General features: G+C 55.4%; 1 protein-coding gene and 1 long non-coding RNA gene across 2 annotated transcripts in view; one reads left to right on the forward strand and one right to left on the reverse strand.

Moving 5' to 3' along the window:
• The first annotated feature begins 1,001 nt into the window (after positions 1-1,001).
• Positions 1,002-3,690, forward strand: LOC105983855. Its single transcript, XR_001174968.1, has 2 exons — positions 1,002-1,820; positions 2,929-3,690. It is a non-coding gene; the product is annotated as an uncharacterized LOC105983855 (long non-coding RNA).
• An 11,004-nt stretch (positions 3,691-14,694) lies between these two features.
• Dap (death-associated protein) overlaps positions 14,695-20,578 on the reverse strand; it is a 38,729-nt gene continuing 32,845 nt past the window's right edge. Inside the window, exons 3-4 of the mRNA XM_013013882.1 lie at positions 15,897-15,939; positions 14,695-15,044 (exon numbers count right to left, since the gene is read on the reverse strand). Coding sequence (XP_012869336.1) covers positions 14,931-15,044; positions 15,897-15,939 — 157 coding nt within the window. The 3' untranslated portion in view covers positions 14,695-14,930. The remainder of the gene's footprint in view (positions 15,045-15,896; positions 15,940-20,578) is intronic.

The following is a 20,578-nucleotide window of genomic DNA, read 5'->3' on the forward strand; positions in this document are numbered from 1 at the left end:
AGTAGCTGGAATTATAAGCATGAGCTACCATGCCCAGCTACGTCTTTAGTTTTTTGAAACACTATTGTCACTGAAGTAATAATAATGAGAAAGTTGTCAAATTATTATGAAACAGTGCATAAACATTTATTGCTAGAACTAAAACCATTTAAAGCAAGGAACTACAGGTACACTGAGTAGAAAAGCTTCCACATACTAAACTTAGGTATGAGAAAAAAAACCCATAAAATGGGCTAAATTTAAGAAATGGCTAGTGGAAATACAGACTTAAAAACACGTGTGCTCGTAGATAAATCCAACCTGGATAGCAAAGGGACGAGGAAGTAGAAATACTGCGAACTGCTGTGTTAGGCTGTGTGTGAGACAGACAGACAGACAGAGACCGGCACTGGCTTTTAGGCAGACTTGTTTCAGGCAGATGTGTCTAGGGTGGTCTGTCCCTCACCGTGGCCCTCTCCTCCAGACTCAAATCCAAAGATTTCCTTGTGTGGATTTTAATTTTCCCTTGGATGACTGCCTCCAAGTTCAGCTCCTCCTCAGCCTAACTGTACGGAATTTCCAATACACAGGCCTTTAATAGGACTCTGGCGCCAGAGTCTTGCTCGGTGGGAGATTTCTGCTCCTGCCCCTGCGGCACTGAGCCGTTCTCACTAGGTCTCACCTTGTCTGTCACATATGCACTTTACTGAAAGATTTAACTTCAAAGCACTTGCAAGCCATGGGTTTGAAGCTGTTGACCGCAGCCCAGGGTCCATGTGAGGCGCAGGGTTCATCTCAGGACGTGGGGTGGGGGCAGCATGGCTTCCTTTTCCTTCCTTTCTGCTTGGTACCACTGGGCGTGGAGCAGTCAGGATTCCTCACCCCGTTTCTTGCCCCCCCCCACTGGGCACCAGGCTGCTCCCTGGCATGAAGCGACTGTGGTATTTAAAGTCGGGTTTGAGGGAGCTTCTCCCCACTCGCTCTCAGAAAGGTGCCAGGGTGATGCCCTGAGTTCTGGATCCAGTTGGCTGTGTGCCCGCGGAGGAGACGGCGGCTGTGACTGGTTGTCTTTCCCGTGTCCCCTGGCACTGTGCGTCTTCCTGCCACAAACCCACTCCCATGGCTTGTCAGCCAGCCAGGCAGTGCCCAGCGGGCTCTGAGCCTTGGTGCCAGCGATGGCTGTTCCTGGCACTGCTGGCAGCATGCACACAGCTCCACGGCTGTTGTCAGCGCAATGGTCTGGGGACATGCACAGAAGGATTTTTCTAGAGTTCCTGGGTGACTGCACTGCTTTGGGACCTGCAGCTCCTCACAGGGTTGGGAGAGCTTCCCTTGTCTTGCTGGTCTTTGCGACTCCCCCCCCCCCCAATCTGGGCATCCACGGCTGTCCCTGTGCTGGCACACCTGTGTCGGCACACCCGTGTCCATTCTCTGCAGAGCGGCGTTCTCTCTTGCTGACGGTACTTCTCAGGGATTTCTCTATCCACACAGCTCGAGGTGAGGTGGAGGCAGATCTTAACACGTTCTTAGCGCGTGTGTAAATTATGACACGCTGGGCAGCATTTCCAAGACGACGCTGGGGCGGGGCTTGCTCAGTGCCACGGCCTTGGGGGCGGAGCCCGGCCCTGCCCTTCCACGTGACTGGCCGTGACTCCGGGCGGACTCTGAAGGCCGTGTGCAGCGCGCGCTGTCCCTCCTCACGCGGGTGAAGGGCGTGTCCGTGGCACACGCACAGGCCCACGGCAGACCTGGGACTTCTCAACCCGCCGACAGCACGGCCCAGCGCGGCTCAGCTCCCCGTCTCGGGCGCTCCTGAGTCGGGGTTCCATCTGTGCTCTAAGGTAAAGGACGTTCAAGATGCCGGGTGGACAGCGGGACTTTGTGGGTGCTGAGGGGCTGTGTTCGGTGGTCTCTGCCATTGCTGCACTGGGACTGGGCTTCTGGGGGCTGAGTGAGGCCCACGGCGGGGGTGAGGCCGGGGGGCTCGCTGTCCTCTGCTGATGAGGAGGCGTGGGCAGTCCCGGGTGCCCACGAAGAGGCCTCGCCCATGGGGAGAAGGGGCACCCCACACAGGCCTGCCGGGAGCTGCCCGTGGCCACCCGCAGGCAGAGCACCCTCCCCCCCCACCTCCCAGGAAGTAAGGTGACTCCGACCTAAGTGTGCTCCGTGGCCCACTGTCTTGTCTGCGCCGGGCCCTGCGTGCACGGCTGCAGTCTCGCTCTCCCGCACTTTACCTTCTCCAGTGTTTTGGACAAGCTAGCACGGTGTCCAAGGTGGGCCGCTGCCTGGGTTCCCTCTGCCAGGCCGCACTGCCCTCCTTGGCGCTGTGCACCCTGCCGAGGACCGCCGGCTGCTGAGAGTGAAGAGCGAGCACTGCTCGGAGACGGGTCTCGGGAGGCGGCACAGCCCAGGTTCCGGCCTGGGCCAGCCGGGCCGTCGCCGGAGCAGCGGGCTGCTGGGCACCAAGGACTTGAACAAGGCTGGACTCCGCCGCAGCTCCCATGTGCACCTTCTCCAGTGCTCCGTGCATCCGGACGGCGCCAGCCAGCTCGGCATGTCTGTGCCCTTCATTCACAGTTCTTCACTAACACGTTAAATGAGCAGCTAAAAAACTACTCCGAAGGAGTTCTGGGTTTTTAAAGAAGGTTGGATTTTACAGCCGGTATTGGAGCTGGAATCCAAGGCCTCCTGCTCTTACTTGGCTTTTTTTTTTTAACTTGACACCACTTGAGCCACATCTTCACCTCCAGCTTTTGGCTGGTTAATTGGAGATAAGAATCTCATGGACTTTCTTGTCCAGGCCAGCTTCGAACCATGGTCTTCTGATCTCAGCAGCCAGGAGTATCCAGGATTACAGGCGTGAGCCACTGGCACCAGCTGAGTTAACCCCTTTTCCAGCGACTCGGCAGAAGTTGGTGCTGAAAGCACACTTTTCCCTCTGCCCAACAGAAACCAACTCCAGGGAAGGCCGCATCTCCTGTTGTGCCCAGACAGCCCCAGCGGCAGTTTGCGGGTATTAGATCCACTTTTGAGGAGACTCCGTTGAGGACACTGTACCCCACAAAGACCTCTCTCTGGTAACTGAGGAGTCTTGGGATTCCCTAAGGAGTTAAGAGTCCTGGGTCCCATTTCCAGGAGCGCAGCCGATCTGACTGGGGTTTTCATGTTCTAACGTAGCTGTGTGGCGGCGCTGCCTGGGTGTGCACAGGCCAGTGCTTCTCACACAGGGGCTTTGCGAGGTGTGGAGAGGGCAGACCCGGGCATGGGGCCTCGCGCCCGCCCGTTACCATGGTAGACGCTGTTTTCTGAATGTAGAGCTTTGTCTTGTATAAAGATCCAGGAAGCTTCTGGATGCTCTCAAGCTGTTGAATATGAACAGAACTGTGCAGATTTCTGAGTGGATTTTTTTTTGAGGTGAGCATTTTGTTACAGCTTATAAAAGACACTTTTCTATTTAGACCTCAGGGCTATCTTGGGACCTTGGAATGATTGCACCCGCAGCAGCTTCAATTCTTGATATTCACAAGGTTCTTAATCTTTCAGTGAAATGTGACACTTTCCGGCAGAAAGAATGTGTTTTCCCTTTGAACTTCCAACAACACCCAGCTTGTGTCATGTTTTAAATGAAATTAAAAAATGATGTAAAGACACAAGGAAATTAATGCTGAAATAATTAAGCACCACTTGAAAAATAAATGTTTTCATGCTACAGAAGTGTGGGATTTGGATCAACTTAGGTTTAGAGAGTTGAAAGAGATGCATGAAATTTTCTGTGTGTGTGTGTGTTTATGTGTGACTTGTTTGAATTGGAGTAGAGGTGCGTGTTGTCATTTCCTTACATTTTCACTGAGTTTCCCAAAGAGAAGGGCTTTACAACTGTGAACTAGCCACGAATAAACACTTTCTCAACCACCCACAGCCCCTCTCCTCCAGAAAGGCAGTGGATTTACTTAATTTATACACACAGGAAAAAATAGACTTTAATTTCATTAAAAAAATTAAACCCAAAAGACATAGCATATGCATTGCCCTTTCAGTTCTCTGCCTAAAATATGCCCTTGGAAAACTTTTAAAATAATTTTGAAATTAGTTTTACTTTCTTCTTGACAGCTTAAAAAAAAAAAAGTAACCCCAGGCAGGAGCCAGTAGCTCACACCTGTCATCCTAGCTACTCAGGAGGCTGAGATCTGAGGATTGCAGTTCAAAGCCAGCCTGGGCAGAGTCCATGAGACTCATCTCCAATACCCCCCTTCCAAAAAAGGCCTGAAGTGGAGCTGTGGCTCAAGCAGTAGAGGCTAGTCCTGCACACAAAAGCTCAGGGACAGAACCCAGGCCCTGAGCGGAAGCCCCAGAACTGGTACACATGTGCGTACACGTGCACACACATGAATGTAACCCCAAATATGGGAAGAACAACACACTCCGTGAAGAGTCTCAGGTGGAGGGTGACATTCCTTCCACTGGCTGGCCTTGGGATGAATATTCTCTTTACCTCCCTTCCTCTCCTCCCCCTCCCTCCCTCCCTCCCTCCTTCCCTCCCTCCCTCCCTCCCCCTCTCTCTGTCTCCGTGTCTCTGTCTCTCTGTGTGCTGGCACTGTCCATTCTCCATTGGTTCCTCATAATTCCTGGCTCTGGTTCTCAGAGGCTTGTCTTGAAGGGGCAGTCGCCAGCCCCAGCCTCCACCCAGGGGCAGGACGATGGCCTGGCACCCATTGGCATGGTGAGGGAAACTGTCACACCTCGGTGAGCATTTCAGATTGGTCATGACGGGCAGGCTGCTGGCGGCTAAGTAGGACGTCAAATGACAATGGGAACCATGGAATCAGCTAGAAAAACCCTGGATTCATCAGACCCTGCCTGGCTCTTCTCCCCAAAAGGCATGCAGGGAAGATGTTTTTGTTTTGTCGGTGGGGCTTGAACTCTGGGCCTGGGTGCTGCCCCTGAGCTCTTCAGCTCAAGGTGAGCACTCTACACTTGAGCCACAGGGCCACTTCTGTTGGTTAAGTGGAGACAAAGAGTCTCGTAGACTTTCCTGCTCAAGCTGGCTTTGAATTGCAATCCTCAGATCTCAGCCTCCTGAGTAGCTTGGACCAGTGCACAGTGAAGATATTTAAACCAGATGACAGCAGGCATCTTCTCAGTCAAGTGAGTGGGGTGTCAACGCAGACAGACTGGAGGCCCAGCAAATTCTTTCTGACCTTGGCATGGTCAGCGGATCGATGGACATGGATTCTATGTCCGGACAGTTCCTGGGGGCTGCTCTGGGCACAGTCCCTTGATGGATGGTCCTCAGCTCCCCATCTTTCCTCAGGTTCCCTATCTCCTCTCTGCCATCCAGCCTGTTGGGTGTCTCTGCAGACCCACGCTGTTCCTGACGGAAGGCCGCGCAGCACAGCGCACCGCGGTGGGCTGAGGGCCTTGTGAAAGGCCACTGGAGTCTCATTCCTGTCCCCTTGAGAGGATTTAGGCTGCACCTGCTCACGCCCAGCCCGAGTGAACTCTGGGCACGGCTAGTCCTTGGCGGGCGGAAAGGGGGCCTTGGCCTCCTCCCCAGAGCCCCACTGCGTCTGCCTAGAAGACACCAGTGTGGTTTGGAGAATGGTAAGGAACTGTCCCAGGCTGTCTGAGAGGTCCCCCACGTGCCCCCTGAAATCCAGCCAGTGGCATGGCTGGCTGATCAGTCTGTGACACACCTGACGGAGCTCGGTCTCCTAGGCAACAGCCATTACTTAGTCCAACCCCCTCCCCAGGTTGGTTTGGCTGGCCTGCCTCTCTCACGCCAAGCTCTCCAATGGAGCTGCACTTGCGCTAGCATCTGTCCTGGCCAGCCCTTGTCATCAACAAAGACATGGCCACTGGGGGTGGCACAGATAACCTCCTAGCCCTGAGGGAAAGGGCCTGTCCTTTCTTAGGTCTTGGCCAATTGCTTTCCTATTCACCTGGCTCAGGGATGGAGGAGAGGAAACTCCCGGGAGCCCCCGGTTTCTGCAGCGGAGTCCTCGGCGCTGGGCCTGATTGCATCCTGAAGCCAGCTGTGCCAAAAGGGGCAGCGGGAGCAGCCAGGCCAGGAGGAGATGAGGGGCCGTGTGGCTCTTGGAAGCCATGACTTGAATCCTACCGTGGGCTTGGAGGGGTAGAGGAAGGGTGGCTGACGCTGCTGTGCTCCCCCGGGGCCTCGTGCTCCTTCGGGGGGCAGCCCTGGCCTGTAGGCACTGGACAGTTCCCTCCCCCTCCTCCTGGAATTGCCTCTGCTACTCAGACGTGGCAGCTCCATTAGCAACGCAGACGCCTGCGGCTGACCAGGTCAAGTACTAGAGCATGCGCCCTCTCTCCTTCTGACCTCCAGGTTCTGCAGTGAAGCAGCTGGAAGAAGGCCAGCAGGGAGCGACGTCTCCTTCGTTCAGGAGGAAGCCCCTCCTGCGTGGCCACTGTGGGCGAGTGGTCAGCTGATTGGGACAGCAGCAGTGACGGTGGTCATGGGCATTAGTTCATCTGTGTACGGTGGGCTGGACATGTCCCACAGCGCAGCACAGAGACCGTCATCCCCATGAGCGGAGGGGACACTGTGGCACGGTGGCGGTGCTGGTGATGGCGTGCATGCTGGGATGTGGCTCACAGAGTGTTTGCCCTCCAAGTCTATAGTCATAGCTTTTCTGTTGTGATCCGGGGAAGTGTAGCTTCCATGCTTTGAGATTTGTGTCATTCCAGGCAAAGTCCCGAGGGCTGCCTGGGGCCACCATGGTGGTGGCACTGTCACCGAGACCCCGGTTCTTCTTCTCATTCTGTTCCCTCATCCTCGGCAGGACTCCCACGGGTGGTCAGCTGCTTGGTGCACCACGCTGGCTGCACCGCTGGACGGAGGGGGAACGCTGTGAGCGGCAGGACCAGGCACATCCTCTGGGTGTCAGCCGCCTTGAAGACTCGGAATGCAGGCATAAAGCTGTTCCTCATCAGCCGGGTGGGAAATGGAGGCAGAGAATGCTCCGCTGCGAAGACGGTATGACAGCCATGGAGAACAGCCAGCCCTGCTGCGGCTGCACAAGCGGCTTCTGACTCATCTCCTGGCAGGTGAGGTGGGGAGGGAGTCCCGTGCACATCCCCAGAGTTCTGGGACCTGGGCCATTTTAGACCTGAGCTTCCCTATGGCTTTGCCTGGGAATCAGCTCCACATCCACACTGTCCGCTCCTGGGTGTCTGCACAGAGGGTCGCCGTGGCGCCCAGCGAGCAGCCCCGAGCTTGGAGTTGGGTTCCACACAGTGAAAGAGGGCCATATGCCCATCTCCAAAGATGTCTTCCCTCCACGGTGTAGCCTCTGGGCACCCTCAGGAGAATGGGGCTTCAGACTTTAAGACCACACCTCTCTGGATTTAGTTGTTTCTCAAAATCTTGAGGCCCTATTTGGTGTGACTTCTATTGGTTGAGCAGAATGTTTTTTCTTTCTCTTTCTCCTTTTTTTTTTTTTTCAATGCTTGGAATCAAACCCAGGGTCTTTCTAGGCTAGGCAAACTATCTACCACTGAGCTGCTGCCCCTCCCACAGCCCTTTATTGATTTTGTTCTTTAAGTACTGGTAGTGGGGAGCATCGAACTTGGTATCAGATCCATAAGCCTTGCCAGCTATTAGCTATGTGAGTTAAGGATGGTATTTTACTTCCTTAAATGTCAGTTTCTGCATCTGCAAAGACATAATATCTAGAGGTGGGGATGCCTCGTACCTAGTAAGTGCTCAATAAATGTGGGGAGGAAGGTGATGGTGGATAATGATGTCAACAATGATGAGAATAGCAATGATGGTGGTGACGATAGTGATGATGGTGGTGGTGACAATAGGGATGATAGTGATGATTGTGTGGTGGCAGCAGCTAAGGGATGGATGGGTTGTGAGTACTACAAGTGATGTGATTTGGACCCAGAATCTTTTCTAGTAGGAAATGTCTATTTCAGTGCCTCATGATTAATGAAAGACAGTATAACTCTGGCTAAGTTTACATGGCCTAAACAAAATAAATAGATGCCCATTTATCATTACCTCACTCTGTTCAGGGTACCTACATGACCTTGAAGAAATATGTTCAGCAACTGATGCTGCTCTCTCTCTCTCTCTCTCTCTCACACACACACACAAACTGGAAGTTTTGTGTCTGCAAGGTAATAGTCTCATAGTTTTGTTGTTACTGCTTTGGGAAATCCTTTTGGTGTGCTAAGAGCATCTGTGAGGATGGTTACGTGACCTGTTAAGCTGAGGACAATTGATAGCAAGCAGGAGACACTTCAGCTGTGATTCTGGACAATTCCTATCTGATCGACTTCATCAGTTATTGGCAGTGGACGGCCAAGCTTCACGTCTTTCAGGGCTGTTGCATGTGTCCAGTGAGCTGTCACAGTCATTTGCGGTCATTTCCTTAGTATGCCTGATGGAAGTGAGATTTGTGGTGACCCCCAAGCAATGTCTTTAAGTGTGTGTGTGTGTGTATGTGTGTGTGCACATGCACCAGTCCTGGGGCACTGTTCCTGAGCTTTTTGCTCAAGGATGGCACTCTTCCACTTGAGCCACAGCTCCACTTCCAGCTTTCTGGTGGTAAATTGGAGCTACAGGGCTCCTGCACTTGCCTTCCTGGGCTGGCTTTGAACCTTGATCATCAGGTCGCACATGCATGAGCCAGCATGCCCGGCTTTGTCTTTAGGTCTACTTGTTGGCAGTGGTGATTGTAGGTGCCTTCCTAGTTTTAGCGGGAGGGGAGGCTGGCCCGGGATACAGGCTTCCAGAACCAACCTGGTTGTCATGTGAGGGGCGGAGAAACGGACGGCACAGAGTAGACTTCTGTAATAAAGGATGTGGCCTGTGTGGTTCGATTTGTCTGGCGTCCTGGACTTTGTCTTTTCTATGCTGTGTGATGTACTCCCGTTGAGAGTGAGCTAACTGAGTATCACAGGGTTGTGAGGGAGTGCACAAGCCTACAAGGGAGCGTGCACTTGGGGATGTGTGCATGGGGGCCTCGAGTTCCGTGGCAGAAGAGGCCTGTGGAGAGGCTACCACACCAGGAGACGGGACAAAGGAAGGCCTTGCCTTTGGGAGAAGTATCACGGACACAAGTTTCCTCTACAGATGCACGATTCCCTGTCCCCGGGCGGCATCCTGTAAGCTTTAATGTGAATCACCTCTCGGCACACACATTCATTGTGGAAAGAGGTTCCCCCCACCCTTTTTTTCCCAGACCTGGGGTTGAACTCAGGGCCTGCACACTGTCCCTGAGCTTCTTTTGCTCAAAGCTAGTGCTCTACCACTTGAGCCACAGCACCACTTCAGCTTTTTCTGTTGATGTGGTACTGAGAATCGAACCCAGGGGCTTTCCTGCATGCTAGGCTGGCACTTTACCACAGAGCCACATTCCCAGCCCTCTAAGGGGCTTCTTTAAGGCAGTGAAAGGGGCTGTTCCCCAGGCCAGTGGACTCCTCCTGGCTTCCCTCCCTACCTGCTGGGAACGTCACATGCATTCACCCCCCCCCAGCCCCAATGTGCTGTCACCCCAGAAATGTGTATTCTGTTTTCAAGATCCCAGGTGGAGGGGATGTTGCCTTGATGGTTCAGCTACATTATTTGAAGTCTTCTAGAACAGGGATCTGTACATGTTGAGGCTCATGCTCTGTGTCGGAGCTGCCTTGGGCCCCATAAGCTGTTTAGCTGCACCCCTGGTTTTACCCATGCTACCACCGACTCTCTCCTCCACTACCCCCTCCAACCCGGTGTGACAGCAGGATCTCCTTGGGGTGTGTTGTCACCCATATCGACCAGTGGAAAACCAAGGTGGCCCTTCCTTCTTGCTGTCTCTGGGGAGTCACACACACACAAACACACAAGTTCCAGTAATTTCCTTAGGGAAAGCAGAGTCCTTATGCTACACAATGTTAGACTCTTTTATGCGACCGCTGCAGTACAGCATGACAACGTGGAAATGGAATTTTTAACAAAGCTCACTTAGGGCTTCTGGTAGAGATCCAAATCCTTGAGATTATGGTACTTCATTATATCACATTGTGCCGTGGGTTTTTTTTTTTTTTCTAGTTGACAGATTGGATTTTTTTAAAAAATAAAAAATCATGGCAGTTGGATTTACAATATTATTTAGGATCAGGGAAAGGAGGATCAGGGAGAAAAATAATTTCCTCTTGTTACAAATGTCCTTAATTGAATTTGAAAGAATGTGTTTGGGAGAGCGAGCTCCATGCCAGACAGGAGGTGGTGAAGCCGGGCAGACACTTCACGATCGAACTCAAACAGATCCAAGATGCTTTGCGACCCAGGGAAAGGGAGCTGCTGGGGCTCTTCTGCAGGGTAGTGGATGTGTCTCATTATCAAGGCCGCGGGGCCCAGGTATTTGGTTAAACTCCATTCCGGGTCATTCCGTGACTGCGTGTTTTGGATGAGGTTTACGTTTAAACGGCGGGCTTTGACTGTGGGGGACTGCCCCGCATACAGGGCTGGGCCTCGTCGGATGCAAGGCTGATGGTCCAAAGTAAGAGGAAATTCTGCCATGGATGCACTCTGCCCACACGGCTGCCCATCTCTCTCTGCATCTCCAGCTCCCCCACTGCAGATCGTGACCTCAGGCCTCCACAAGCTCGGGAGACGATTCCTCTTTCCATTTTTGTTTGGTAGCATTAGGGTTGAAGGCAGGCACTCTACCACTTGAGCCACACCCCCATCTTTTTTCTTTTTGGTCACTGGTCATGGGGCTTGAACTCTGGGCCTGGGCGCTGTCCCTCAGCTCTTCAGCTCAAGGCAAGTGCTTTACCACTTGAGCTACTTCTAGTTTTCTGGTAGTTTACAGAGATAAAGAGTTTCACAGTTTTTTTCTGCCCAGGCTGGCTTTGAACTGTGATCCTCATATCTCAGCCTCCTGAGTAGCTAGGATGACAGGCGTGAGCCACCTGCACCCAGATCTCCATCTTCTTCTTCTTTTTTTTTGCTTTAGTTATTATTATTATTTGGATAAGGTTTCAAGAATGGCCTTGGATTTTCCTACCCACTCCTCCCTCATAGCTGGGATTGCAGGCATAAGCCGGAGTACCTGGCAGAGGGCACAACTTTGGATGCAGGAATGCACTCTGAGAAGCGTGATGTTGGCTGATCTTGTTACCTGCAGACATCAGAACACACTCAATACAAACAGAAGGGCCATACTGTTCTCGAGTCTTAGTCATACCGCTCTCCTGCTGTTTGCAGCCTGCTGTGCCCCAGGACCTTGCACCATGGCTCACGACTGTGTGTGTTCAAGTCCTGCTGTTCCCGAAGTGCCAGGATGCTGGCTAACACATCTGCTCTGCTCGGAGTTTCATGGCCCGGCCCCTGCTCCTCTCCCGCGAGCTGCATGAAATGCCTGGGTCTGGGGTTTCTGCTTTGTTTGGTCCTGCAGAGGCCAGCAGGGTGCCAAGTTGGGAGGGGGGGGAGTCTACTTTTCAGTCGTGTAAAAAGCCGCATTTAAGTAGCACAGCAGCCGTGCAGGCAAGAGACAGATGTTTGGGAAATCATGAGTGACAGCCCTGCTGGGCTGGATGGTATCTACTCACACTGGCTCTGAGCTGCCCGCGGGGGCTCCCCTCCCTCACCCCTGTGCACGCTGGGAGTCACCCGGCCCCCGTGGAGGCTGGAGGACGGTCTGCGGGTGTGGAGGCTGGAGGACGGTCTGCGGGCGGGGTTGTTCAATCATGGCCGTGTCCATGCCATTTGCCGAGCTTGAGACAGTGGACTGACTTGATGGCACCCTACTCTCAGCTCAAGGCCGGTTCCCATCTCTGGGTCCGCAGCCACCTCTTGGTGTTGGCTGTGACTAGACAGAGCCGCATAGCATCTCTGACGTGCTCCAGGAAAACCGGTGGTAGTCCGTAGGGCCACACGGGACCCCACGCTCCTGTGCTCCCACCAGCACCAGGTGAAGGCTCTGATGATCACTACCACCACCACCTGGCTTTTTTATTCTAGCCAGCTTGGTGAAGTGGTATTACACCGTGGTTTTAACTAAAAAGAGCATCTTTCTCATTGGCTGCTGATGTCTCCTATTTGGAGAAATGTTTGCTGACAGTGACTTTTTTGTTTTGTCTGGTGCCGGTCCTGATACGTGAACTCAGGGCCTGCGTGCTGTCCCTGAGCTTTTTTGTTCAAGGCCAAAGCTCCACTTCCGTGGACTTTTCTTCCCCAGGCTGGTTTTGAACTGAGACCCTCAGATCTCAGCCTCCTGAGTAGCTAGGATTACAGGCGTGAGCCTGCGGTGCCAGCACTGACAGTGAAGTTTGGACACTGAAGTTGACTTTCCCCATCCATCTGTGAACAGGTCAACAGAAAACAAGCAGAAACACTACAACTCGCAGCCAAGGACACGGGTGGCTGAGTGTCACGAGCCGCTGGGTCCAGGGGCAGGCGGCCTCCATGTCTGGTACTCATCTTTCCCGGTCTCCTCTCGGTCGTCCTTTTCTGCCTTCCGGGCCCAGTGATGGTGCAAACTCATAGCACATGTCTGAAAAGCGACTTACATGAACAGCCAAGCACTTGGCGTAGGCTGGGAGCCAGGTCTTGGCTTTCCAGTGCACGGTGGGTTTTTGGGTCGAAGGAACAGTATTCCTGCCAAAATGAGCGCTCAAGTCCTGACCCGCAGGACTGTGGCTGGGCCATATTTGCAAACAAGGTGTGTGCGGACCATTCGCAAGGATGGGGTCATGCCAGAGCAGGGTGGTTATGAGCTGGGCCTGTGGAAGAGGGGTGGCCGACACAGATACTCACAGGAGACAGCCACACAGTCGAGAGCGGGGTTTGCTGCTACCAGCCAAAGAACGGCAATGCTGGTGACAGTCCGACAGGCTGGAGCAGGTTCGTTTCCTCCCGCAGGGGCCCCAGAGTGGCGGGCCCTGCCTACCCTGCCACGTCAATCTTCTGCTCCCCAACTGACAGAGCATTTTGAGGTACTGGGGTCTGAACTCAGGACCTTGGCACTTATTAGGTAGGTGTTCTACCGCTCGAGTCACACCTCCAGTCTAGCCCTCTTGCTGTTTTGAGCCAGTCTGTGTGGCCCTTGTTATGAAGACACCAGTGTGGACAAGCAGGTGTCCACGAAGACATGAAAAGCCTTGTTTGTGCGGCCTTTCCACTGCCATCACTGGTCACAGTGCGGAGCCCTGTGATACAAAATGAGCAAGAACATCAACGTGTCTTCGTGTGGTGTGGGAGACAGGATGGATGCATGACGGTAAATGGCAGCCTCCATGGGACGGGAGGGCTTTGGGGGAATGCAGATTCCCAGGCCTGTCCTGACCTAGGTTAACAGCTGTGATTATTTCCTTGTTTTCCTCCTAGGGTCTAGACCTTCTGATACAAGCAAATGTCTTGCATGTCAAAAGCTGTGGGCTTACCGCAAATAATTCTCTTTTAAATCTGTTCCCCCAGGGCCGACCTGGCAGTGGACCAGCTGCCAGCCCAAGTAATAACGCTTCAATCGCTGTATTAAGCTTTCTGTGCGCTGACAAGTTCGGTAGATGATTATACCCGAGGTGCCAGGTGTCCAGCTGTTCACCTTTGTGTGTGGGAAGTGAGCTTTGGAAATATCCATCGCCTACGCATGTTTGTCTTTCCGAAACCGTTTGGTATCGGGAGTAAGATGTGAGACATGAGAACAACAAACCAAGAGGAGCCACGCGGGGGTTTTTAATCATCGTTATCACCCTTGAGATCAGTAATGGGGAAACTCATTCGGGAGAGCACCGGGGAGCCAGGCGGCGACGCACATGGGGCATGCGCCCCTGGACATGGGGGAGGGGCCCCTGCCACAGAGCTCAGAGGGCCTGTGGATGCTTCTGGATGTTACGATGGGCCGGGGGCCGCCCGGGTGCGCCTGCTCTGAGGTCAGGTGGAGGAGGCCGCTCACCTGATGAGCTCCTGCGGCCACTGGCCGGCCTGGGCTCCCCAAAGCCACCCCGGTCTGGCCGGCTCACTTGGGGTAAGGCACACACAGGGCACGGGCAACACGCCTGCTTCCTGTAAACCCACCGGGAAGCACACACTGCCCAGGAAACACGGGGGCCGCCGGGCACGCCCTCTCCACCAGCAGCACTCTGGAAGCTTCCACGGCCAAGGGGCAAGGGGCAGGGGCTGTGCGGGGCAGCCTGGGGTGGGCAGTGGCTCAGGACCTGGAGAAGGCCATGTGCTCTGAAGGTTGGGACAGAGTGAGCCGGGGCTCTGGCCGCGCCCTCCCTCCCGAGGAATGGGGGTCTCAGGGCCCTGGGGACGGACAGCGGGGGGGTCTTTGACACCTTGTCACACATTCAACTCTCCAGTATGTCCCTGAACTCTCTCTTCTATCCTGGACACCTGCTAAGCGCCAAAGCAGCTCTTTTGTGAGTCTGGGGTACACAGCCCACCCCCTGCTGTCCCAGGGAGCCTGTCTGAACTAGAGCAGGCTGGATGGCCTTTGGAAGACGTGCGGAGGTTTCGGAATGACTCCTGGAATGAAAGCGGCTCAGGCTGCCTGCGGGGTCGCCCCACACCGGGCCCATCCCAACTCTGCCTCATGCAAAAGCCACCACCTTGCCAACTCCTCCTCCCTCGCTCTGCCGCACGGGTAAAGTCTCCTGCTAACAAGCAGACGGGTGCGCGCCCTAACCTCAATCACATCTCCAAACTTGTGCCCTCTCGCGTTTAGGGAGGCAGGGAGGCGGCTCCCACGCCGCGCAGATGTCCTCTTCGTGGGCACGGTGCCCCTCCCACCTCGCCAGGCACATCGCCCACCGCGTTGGCGCTCTGAGCGCCTTCTCATTTTGATTGTGGACACTGAAGAGCATGTGGGGAGCTCTGCGCTCGGTTTCCCCGCCACACAGGATTAAGCAGGCCGCTGGGGTTTGTCGGGGAGCTGCGCTGGGTGGGTGGGGGCCAGGGCGCGGGTCTGGGCGCGGGTCGGGGCGCAGGGTCACTTGCGTGGCTGCTGGATGTTCTGGGTCCTCGGGGAGGCGTGCTTGTCCATGGAGGCGTGGGGTTTCTGGTGAGCCACCTGGGCGGCCGCCGGCGGAAAGTCCTTGTCGCCCTGTCAGGAGCCCGGGAGACGCGGCTGATCAGTAAATGGGTTCGAGCCGCCCACAGGGGAGGGGGGCCTAGGGGCTGATGGAGCACAGGTCCACGGGGAGAAACTGTCTTCCCGGGGCTCAAAAGGGCCCAGGCCATTTAGAAACGAGGACACTGAGGGACGGGGAGGAGGCCCCGAGACACAGAAACTCTTCCGCTCAGCGGTGGGCTGGGGAAGAGTGAATGGCTGTGCCGCGGAACCACTCGGGGACGCCACTTTCATCCTCATGTGTCACAGCATGCCCTCCCTCCCACCCTCCTTCCTAGTCTCCTACTAGAACAATCCTAGAACAACACTCAGGGTGTTGTCCCTGAGCGTTAGTGCTTAAGGCAAGTGCTTTACCACGTGGGCCACAGCTCCACTTCTGGCTTTTTGGTGGTTAATTAGAGATAAGAGTCTCATAGACTTTCCTGCCCAGGCTGGCTTTGAACCTCCATCGGATCTCAGCCTTCTGAGGAGCTAGGATGACAGGTGTGAGCCCCCGACACCCAGCACAACATTTACTTTCTATATTCATTTCTTCAATCATTTTAAAAGGAGAAAAATGTACCCAACTCAGGCACCTTAACACCACCTGGTAGTTTGGGGAGTCCTGGCTGAGTCTCCAGGGAAGGGCAAAGGCTGGCGGCCAGGGGCTTTAGCTGGGAACTCCACCCAGTTCCAACTGCAGGTGCATGCTCCGTGAACTGTGACAACGGGAGACCTGGTCCCCAGACAGGAGCTCCAGGGCTGCAGAGCCTGGGCAGAGCTGGGGGACAGGAGGGCGGGGCCCGCCCCGGGGCAGGGCGGATGCAGTGGGCAGCAGGCACTTACCCGGGCAATAACACCAGAGATGAACACGGTCGGCTTAGGAGGGCTGGAAAAACAAGGGAAGGCGTGGATTTAATCACATAACTCACAACAGGGAACAGCCGTGATGTGGAAGCGGACGTTCATGGTCTAGGGTGCACAATGAACTTTCCACCAACCGAGGAGGAGGCAAGGGACTGGTGAGCAGACCGAAGTCTTCCTCTATCACTTGTCGCAATGACCACGCAATGGGGTCTGGGTCCCTTCCCAGGGGCCCGCAGGCCACCCTGCATTGCTATCTGATGCTGTACTTGGGCTGGTAGACAGCAGAGCACGGAAAGAAGGAAAATCCCTGTGCACCCAGCACAGGTGAGGCTCTTGCTTTAAAATGGTATTGGAAAAAAAAAAAAACAGCCCAATGCCAGCAGCTGACCCCCACAGAGGCCTTCAGGACGTGGTTCAAAGCCAGCCTGGGCAAGAACACAAGTTTGCAAGACTGCACCTCCAATGAACCAGCCAACTGCTGACCTGGGAGGTGTGGTTCAAGTGGTACAACGCCATTCATGAGCAAGGAAGCGGAATGAGAGCGCCAGGTTCTGACATTAAGCCCTGGTCCCAGCCCAGAACAAAAGCAAAACCACCACAAAACCAAACCCCTGCGAGAAGCATGCTTCCCGTGCATTCTTCTGACCCAAAGAAGGGGAGGGGCAGGGCTGCTGTGACGGCTCATCCCCTCCTCTGCCCAGCACTGGCTGCATCTTGGGTCCCCTGCAAGCTTGGCCCAAAGCCCCAAGTTCTACCTTTTCCATCTCCGGTTAACAAGATCTTTCTTCAGCTTGAGAATGGCTGTTGGTCGCATGTGGATATAAAATCCTTTCTGAGGTAGGGAAGCTGCACTAAAGTTCACAAATGAGAAAGCCTGGTAACAAGTCTGGGTGCATCGCTGGGCCTGAAATAAAATCTGCACACAACGCACAACCTCCTCCGAGGACTGACGGAATCCGTGGGAATCTTCCCGGCAGGGGCCGCTTTGAAGATGCTGTGGTTTTTCTCTTAGGGGACAGAGACAGCCCAGGCTGGCACCCCTGCCCTCCTGCGGCTCAGGCCTTCCCACCGTCAGTCAGCGCAGGCTGCAGCTCTGCCACACGGGACCCAGCCGCTGCGCACGCACGCCGCCCCTCCCAGAGATCGCATGCAATGGAACAGCCCTGCCCGTTGGTCTTCCCATTTCCCTGGTGAGGAAGGCCGTGCCCCTAGCATTTCCTGGAAGCCCCATATGGGCAGGCTGGATGTTCACCATGCTCAGCTGCCCTGAGCCCAAAGCTCTCCTTGAACTCCAGCGTGGCCATTACAGAACTCAGTTCCAACCTCGTACACAACCCCGTGGCCCCAACACTGCCATCTTTTCTGTGCTTGGGGATTCCTAATCATTCTCACTGGCAGGGGGCTGGGACGCCATGACTGTATTTCTGGCTACCACATGCCATTCCTGTCCACGGGCCACACCTAAGTGGCCGGGCAGCCGGGGCCTGCGGTACCCCTCACATACCTGCAGCGCCCCTTCCCACGCAGCGCACGATTCTGGGCGTGGGGAGACCCGTGCTCCGCTTGCTCCCCCAAGCTTCTGGCAGGATTGGGTGGGTGGGATGCTGCAGGGACTTTGGGGTGGGGAGAAAGGTAGGCTTGCAGGTCTGCAGGAGATCACGTCACAGCACAGATCCTACCAAAGGTTACAGCAGATCCTGAGCTTTTCCAGAGAGTTCTACTTACAGAATCATTCCCTTTGTGATCTAAGTGCAAGTCCAAGTCATTTTCAAAGAAATTCAATGTCACATATGGTTGAAGGACTAGTGGGAGATGTTTGTGCAGGAGAGGAGATGAACAGCCCTCAACCTGCCGTTTGCTGTTTTCTCCCGATCTAGGACGATACTAGTTACTGTTTGTTGATCACCTACTATGGGTGTGACCCCGAGTTGGAGAATGATTCCATCAAACCTCCATAACAGTAAATCAGAGAGTTAGCATCCTGCCTGAAGGTTGCATAGCAGTGCGGGGAGCCGGACTTGGAACACAGCTTGTCTAGGGCCTGTGATCATGGCCATGAGTACAAGTCCCTCATCTGGGGACCTCACATTTTAAATTCTGTCTTCTGGAAATGATTTAGAGATGCAGAACCTTAAGCTCTCAACGTAATCCTAGAGGTTCTTGTTCAATCAGACAGTACGTTATATTCAAATCTAGCTAAGCATTTGCTTTCTGACTTTACTGACCCACTTTCCTTAGTAGCTTAGCAGGTGTGATTTCTATTGGATGGAGGGAATGCCGGGCTAGAGAGGCTGAGAATGAAACCCTGGAGGCAGGCAGCTGGACAGAGCTTTGGGGCTGGGCTCCTGGTCAGTACTCAGCTCCAGCACCTCAACAGGAGCGCAGGACGGTGAAGGCCTAAACCACCCATTCAGGTCCCAGCAGGAGGACACGAGGAAAGGTGGTGACAGATACCAGTAAATGGAGATACCAGTGTTGCACTTGGTCTGTGTTTGAATCCTGACTCTACCAATGATCTGCAGGTAGGCTGGTACCTGACATTTCTGAGGCTTAGTTTCTCATCTAATATGTAGGTTAGAAAGTATCTCCTTCACGAGGTGACTATATGGGTATGTTCATAGACACACACACACACACAGACTGCTTAGCCCATAGCAAGCTCTTCACAAACACCAGCTATGAAGATGGCAGTAGCAGTAATGATATGCCCCCCTCTTCCCCTCCCTACCCCCAGCCACCTTGAACTCCCACTGCTAACACTCATGACCTTGAGCTCAGCGGGCAGTTACACCCTGAGTGCTCAGGACAGAACTGTGTCCAAAGTCAGCGAAGTCTCCCATCAAAACAGATGTCACAAAACCTGAGCGCTGGACTTGAAGAGGAAGCTCTCTATTTGATCTGCATGCTTGACCGGGCTGCCAACTGTGTGGGCTCCGGGCCCCCGGAGACGTGAGGAAGGAGGGCCTGACCTAATGGCCCAGGATAGCGAGGAGCTGCAGGTGGGCCCCGGCTCCTTACAGGGAGAGCTGGCCATGCTCGGGAGGACAGGAGCGGGAGGGGGTCACCGCTGAGCCACCGGCTCTCTGACCCACTTTCCATTACAGCCCAGGAGACAGGGGCAGGGGCCAGCCCCGCAAGGCCCCATCTGGAAAGGCAGGGGGAGGAGGAGAAGGAGGAGGAGGGGGTGGAAGAGGCTTCCCAGGCCTGTCCATCCTTGGTCAAAAGAAGAGGCGGGGAACTCCCAGCGCTTTCCCCATAGCAGGAGAGAAGCTGTTAGCAAGCAGGGAGGGGCCCGGTTCCTCACTTGGCTGCAGACACCACCTCAGGATACATCCCCGTCTTCCCAGGCCCAGGCAGAGCCGCTGAAGCAGCCACCGCCCTGGGAGATGGGGTTTGTCCAGCTGTGGCACAGAAGAACAGATGCTCTGTGTGTGTGTGTGTGTGTGTGTGTGTGTGTGTGCAGACGTCCCGTCCACTCTGTGCACACAGAGGTGTTCTCTGTGAACAGAATGGAAGACGAGCAGCCGTGCAGAGAAGCGTGGAGGGAGGGGCCGATGGCAAGCTGGAAACAAATTCTCAGACCTTCACGGCATCCATGGGAAGTATATTCCCACCTAGAATGTTTTCGAAACCATTTCTAGTTTAAATAGAGGGAAAACAAACCCTCCCCTGCCCATTTGGAGTTCTTAAACTATCCTTCTGGCCTGGTCTTAGCTATTGGGGCTATTAGTTTTATGGGCACCAAAGCGGTCACAACAGGGCCGGTCAGCAGAGGGGAGCCGGCTGCCCCTCACCCCAGCCCCACCCAGCCTCCCCCGGTGAGCTGCAGGCCAGGCGGCCAGGCCTTCGGCACCTGGGGACACGGCCGCCAGGTGGCACTGCTGGTCCTCTGACGGGGCCGAAGCTGAGGTCCCTGCTCCCAGGTCTCCAGACTGCCGGCTGGGGTCCCGGCTCCCGGGTCTCCAGACTGCCGGTTGGGGTCCCGGCTCCCAGACCCCCAGACTGCCGGCTGGGGTCCCTGCGCCCAGCGCAGCCTGCACCATCCACGTGCCCCGGCGCAGGGCCGGGCCTGCGCGCTGCGGGCGTGTTCGGGGCTCTTCTTCCAGCCGAGCCTCCTCCCCACCCCACCCCCGAAACACCGGTGACCCTTGGAGGAGCGAGCTCTGGGAGCCACCGGCTTTGGTGCGCTCCGCACTCCGCCACGGGCTGGGGGCGCGGCCTTCTGTGCGGATCGCCTGGCTGCCCACGCGGACCCACGCGCCCGGCGCCGTCTCCGTCACGCACGCGGGCCTATGCGCCCGGCGCCGTCTCCGTCACGCACGCGGGCCCACGCGCAAGGTGCCCTGTCCATCGCGCACGCAGGCCATGGGCAAGGCGCCCTGTCCATCGCGCACGCGGGCCCACGCGCAAGGCGCCCTGTCCATCGTGCACGCGGACCCACGCGCAAGGCGCCCTGTCCATCGTGCACGCGGACCCACGCGCAAGGCGCCCTGTCCATCGCGCACGCAGGCCACGTGCAAGGCGCCCTGACGCAGGGCCACGCACGCGGACCCACGCGCCCGGAGACCGCTCCATCACGAGGCCACGCACACGCAGGCCACGCCGCCGGCGCCCTCTCCGTCGCCGGGCACAGGTCAGAGCTCGGGCCAGTGCCGCACCCG

This window comes from Dipodomys ordii, unplaced genomic scaffold, assembly GCF_000151885.1.
Source record: "Dipodomys ordii isolate 6190 unplaced genomic scaffold, Dord_2.0 Scaffold21, whole genome shotgun sequence".
Classification (NCBI taxonomy): Eukaryota; Metazoa; Chordata; class Mammalia; order Rodentia; family Heteromyidae; genus Dipodomys; species Dipodomys ordii.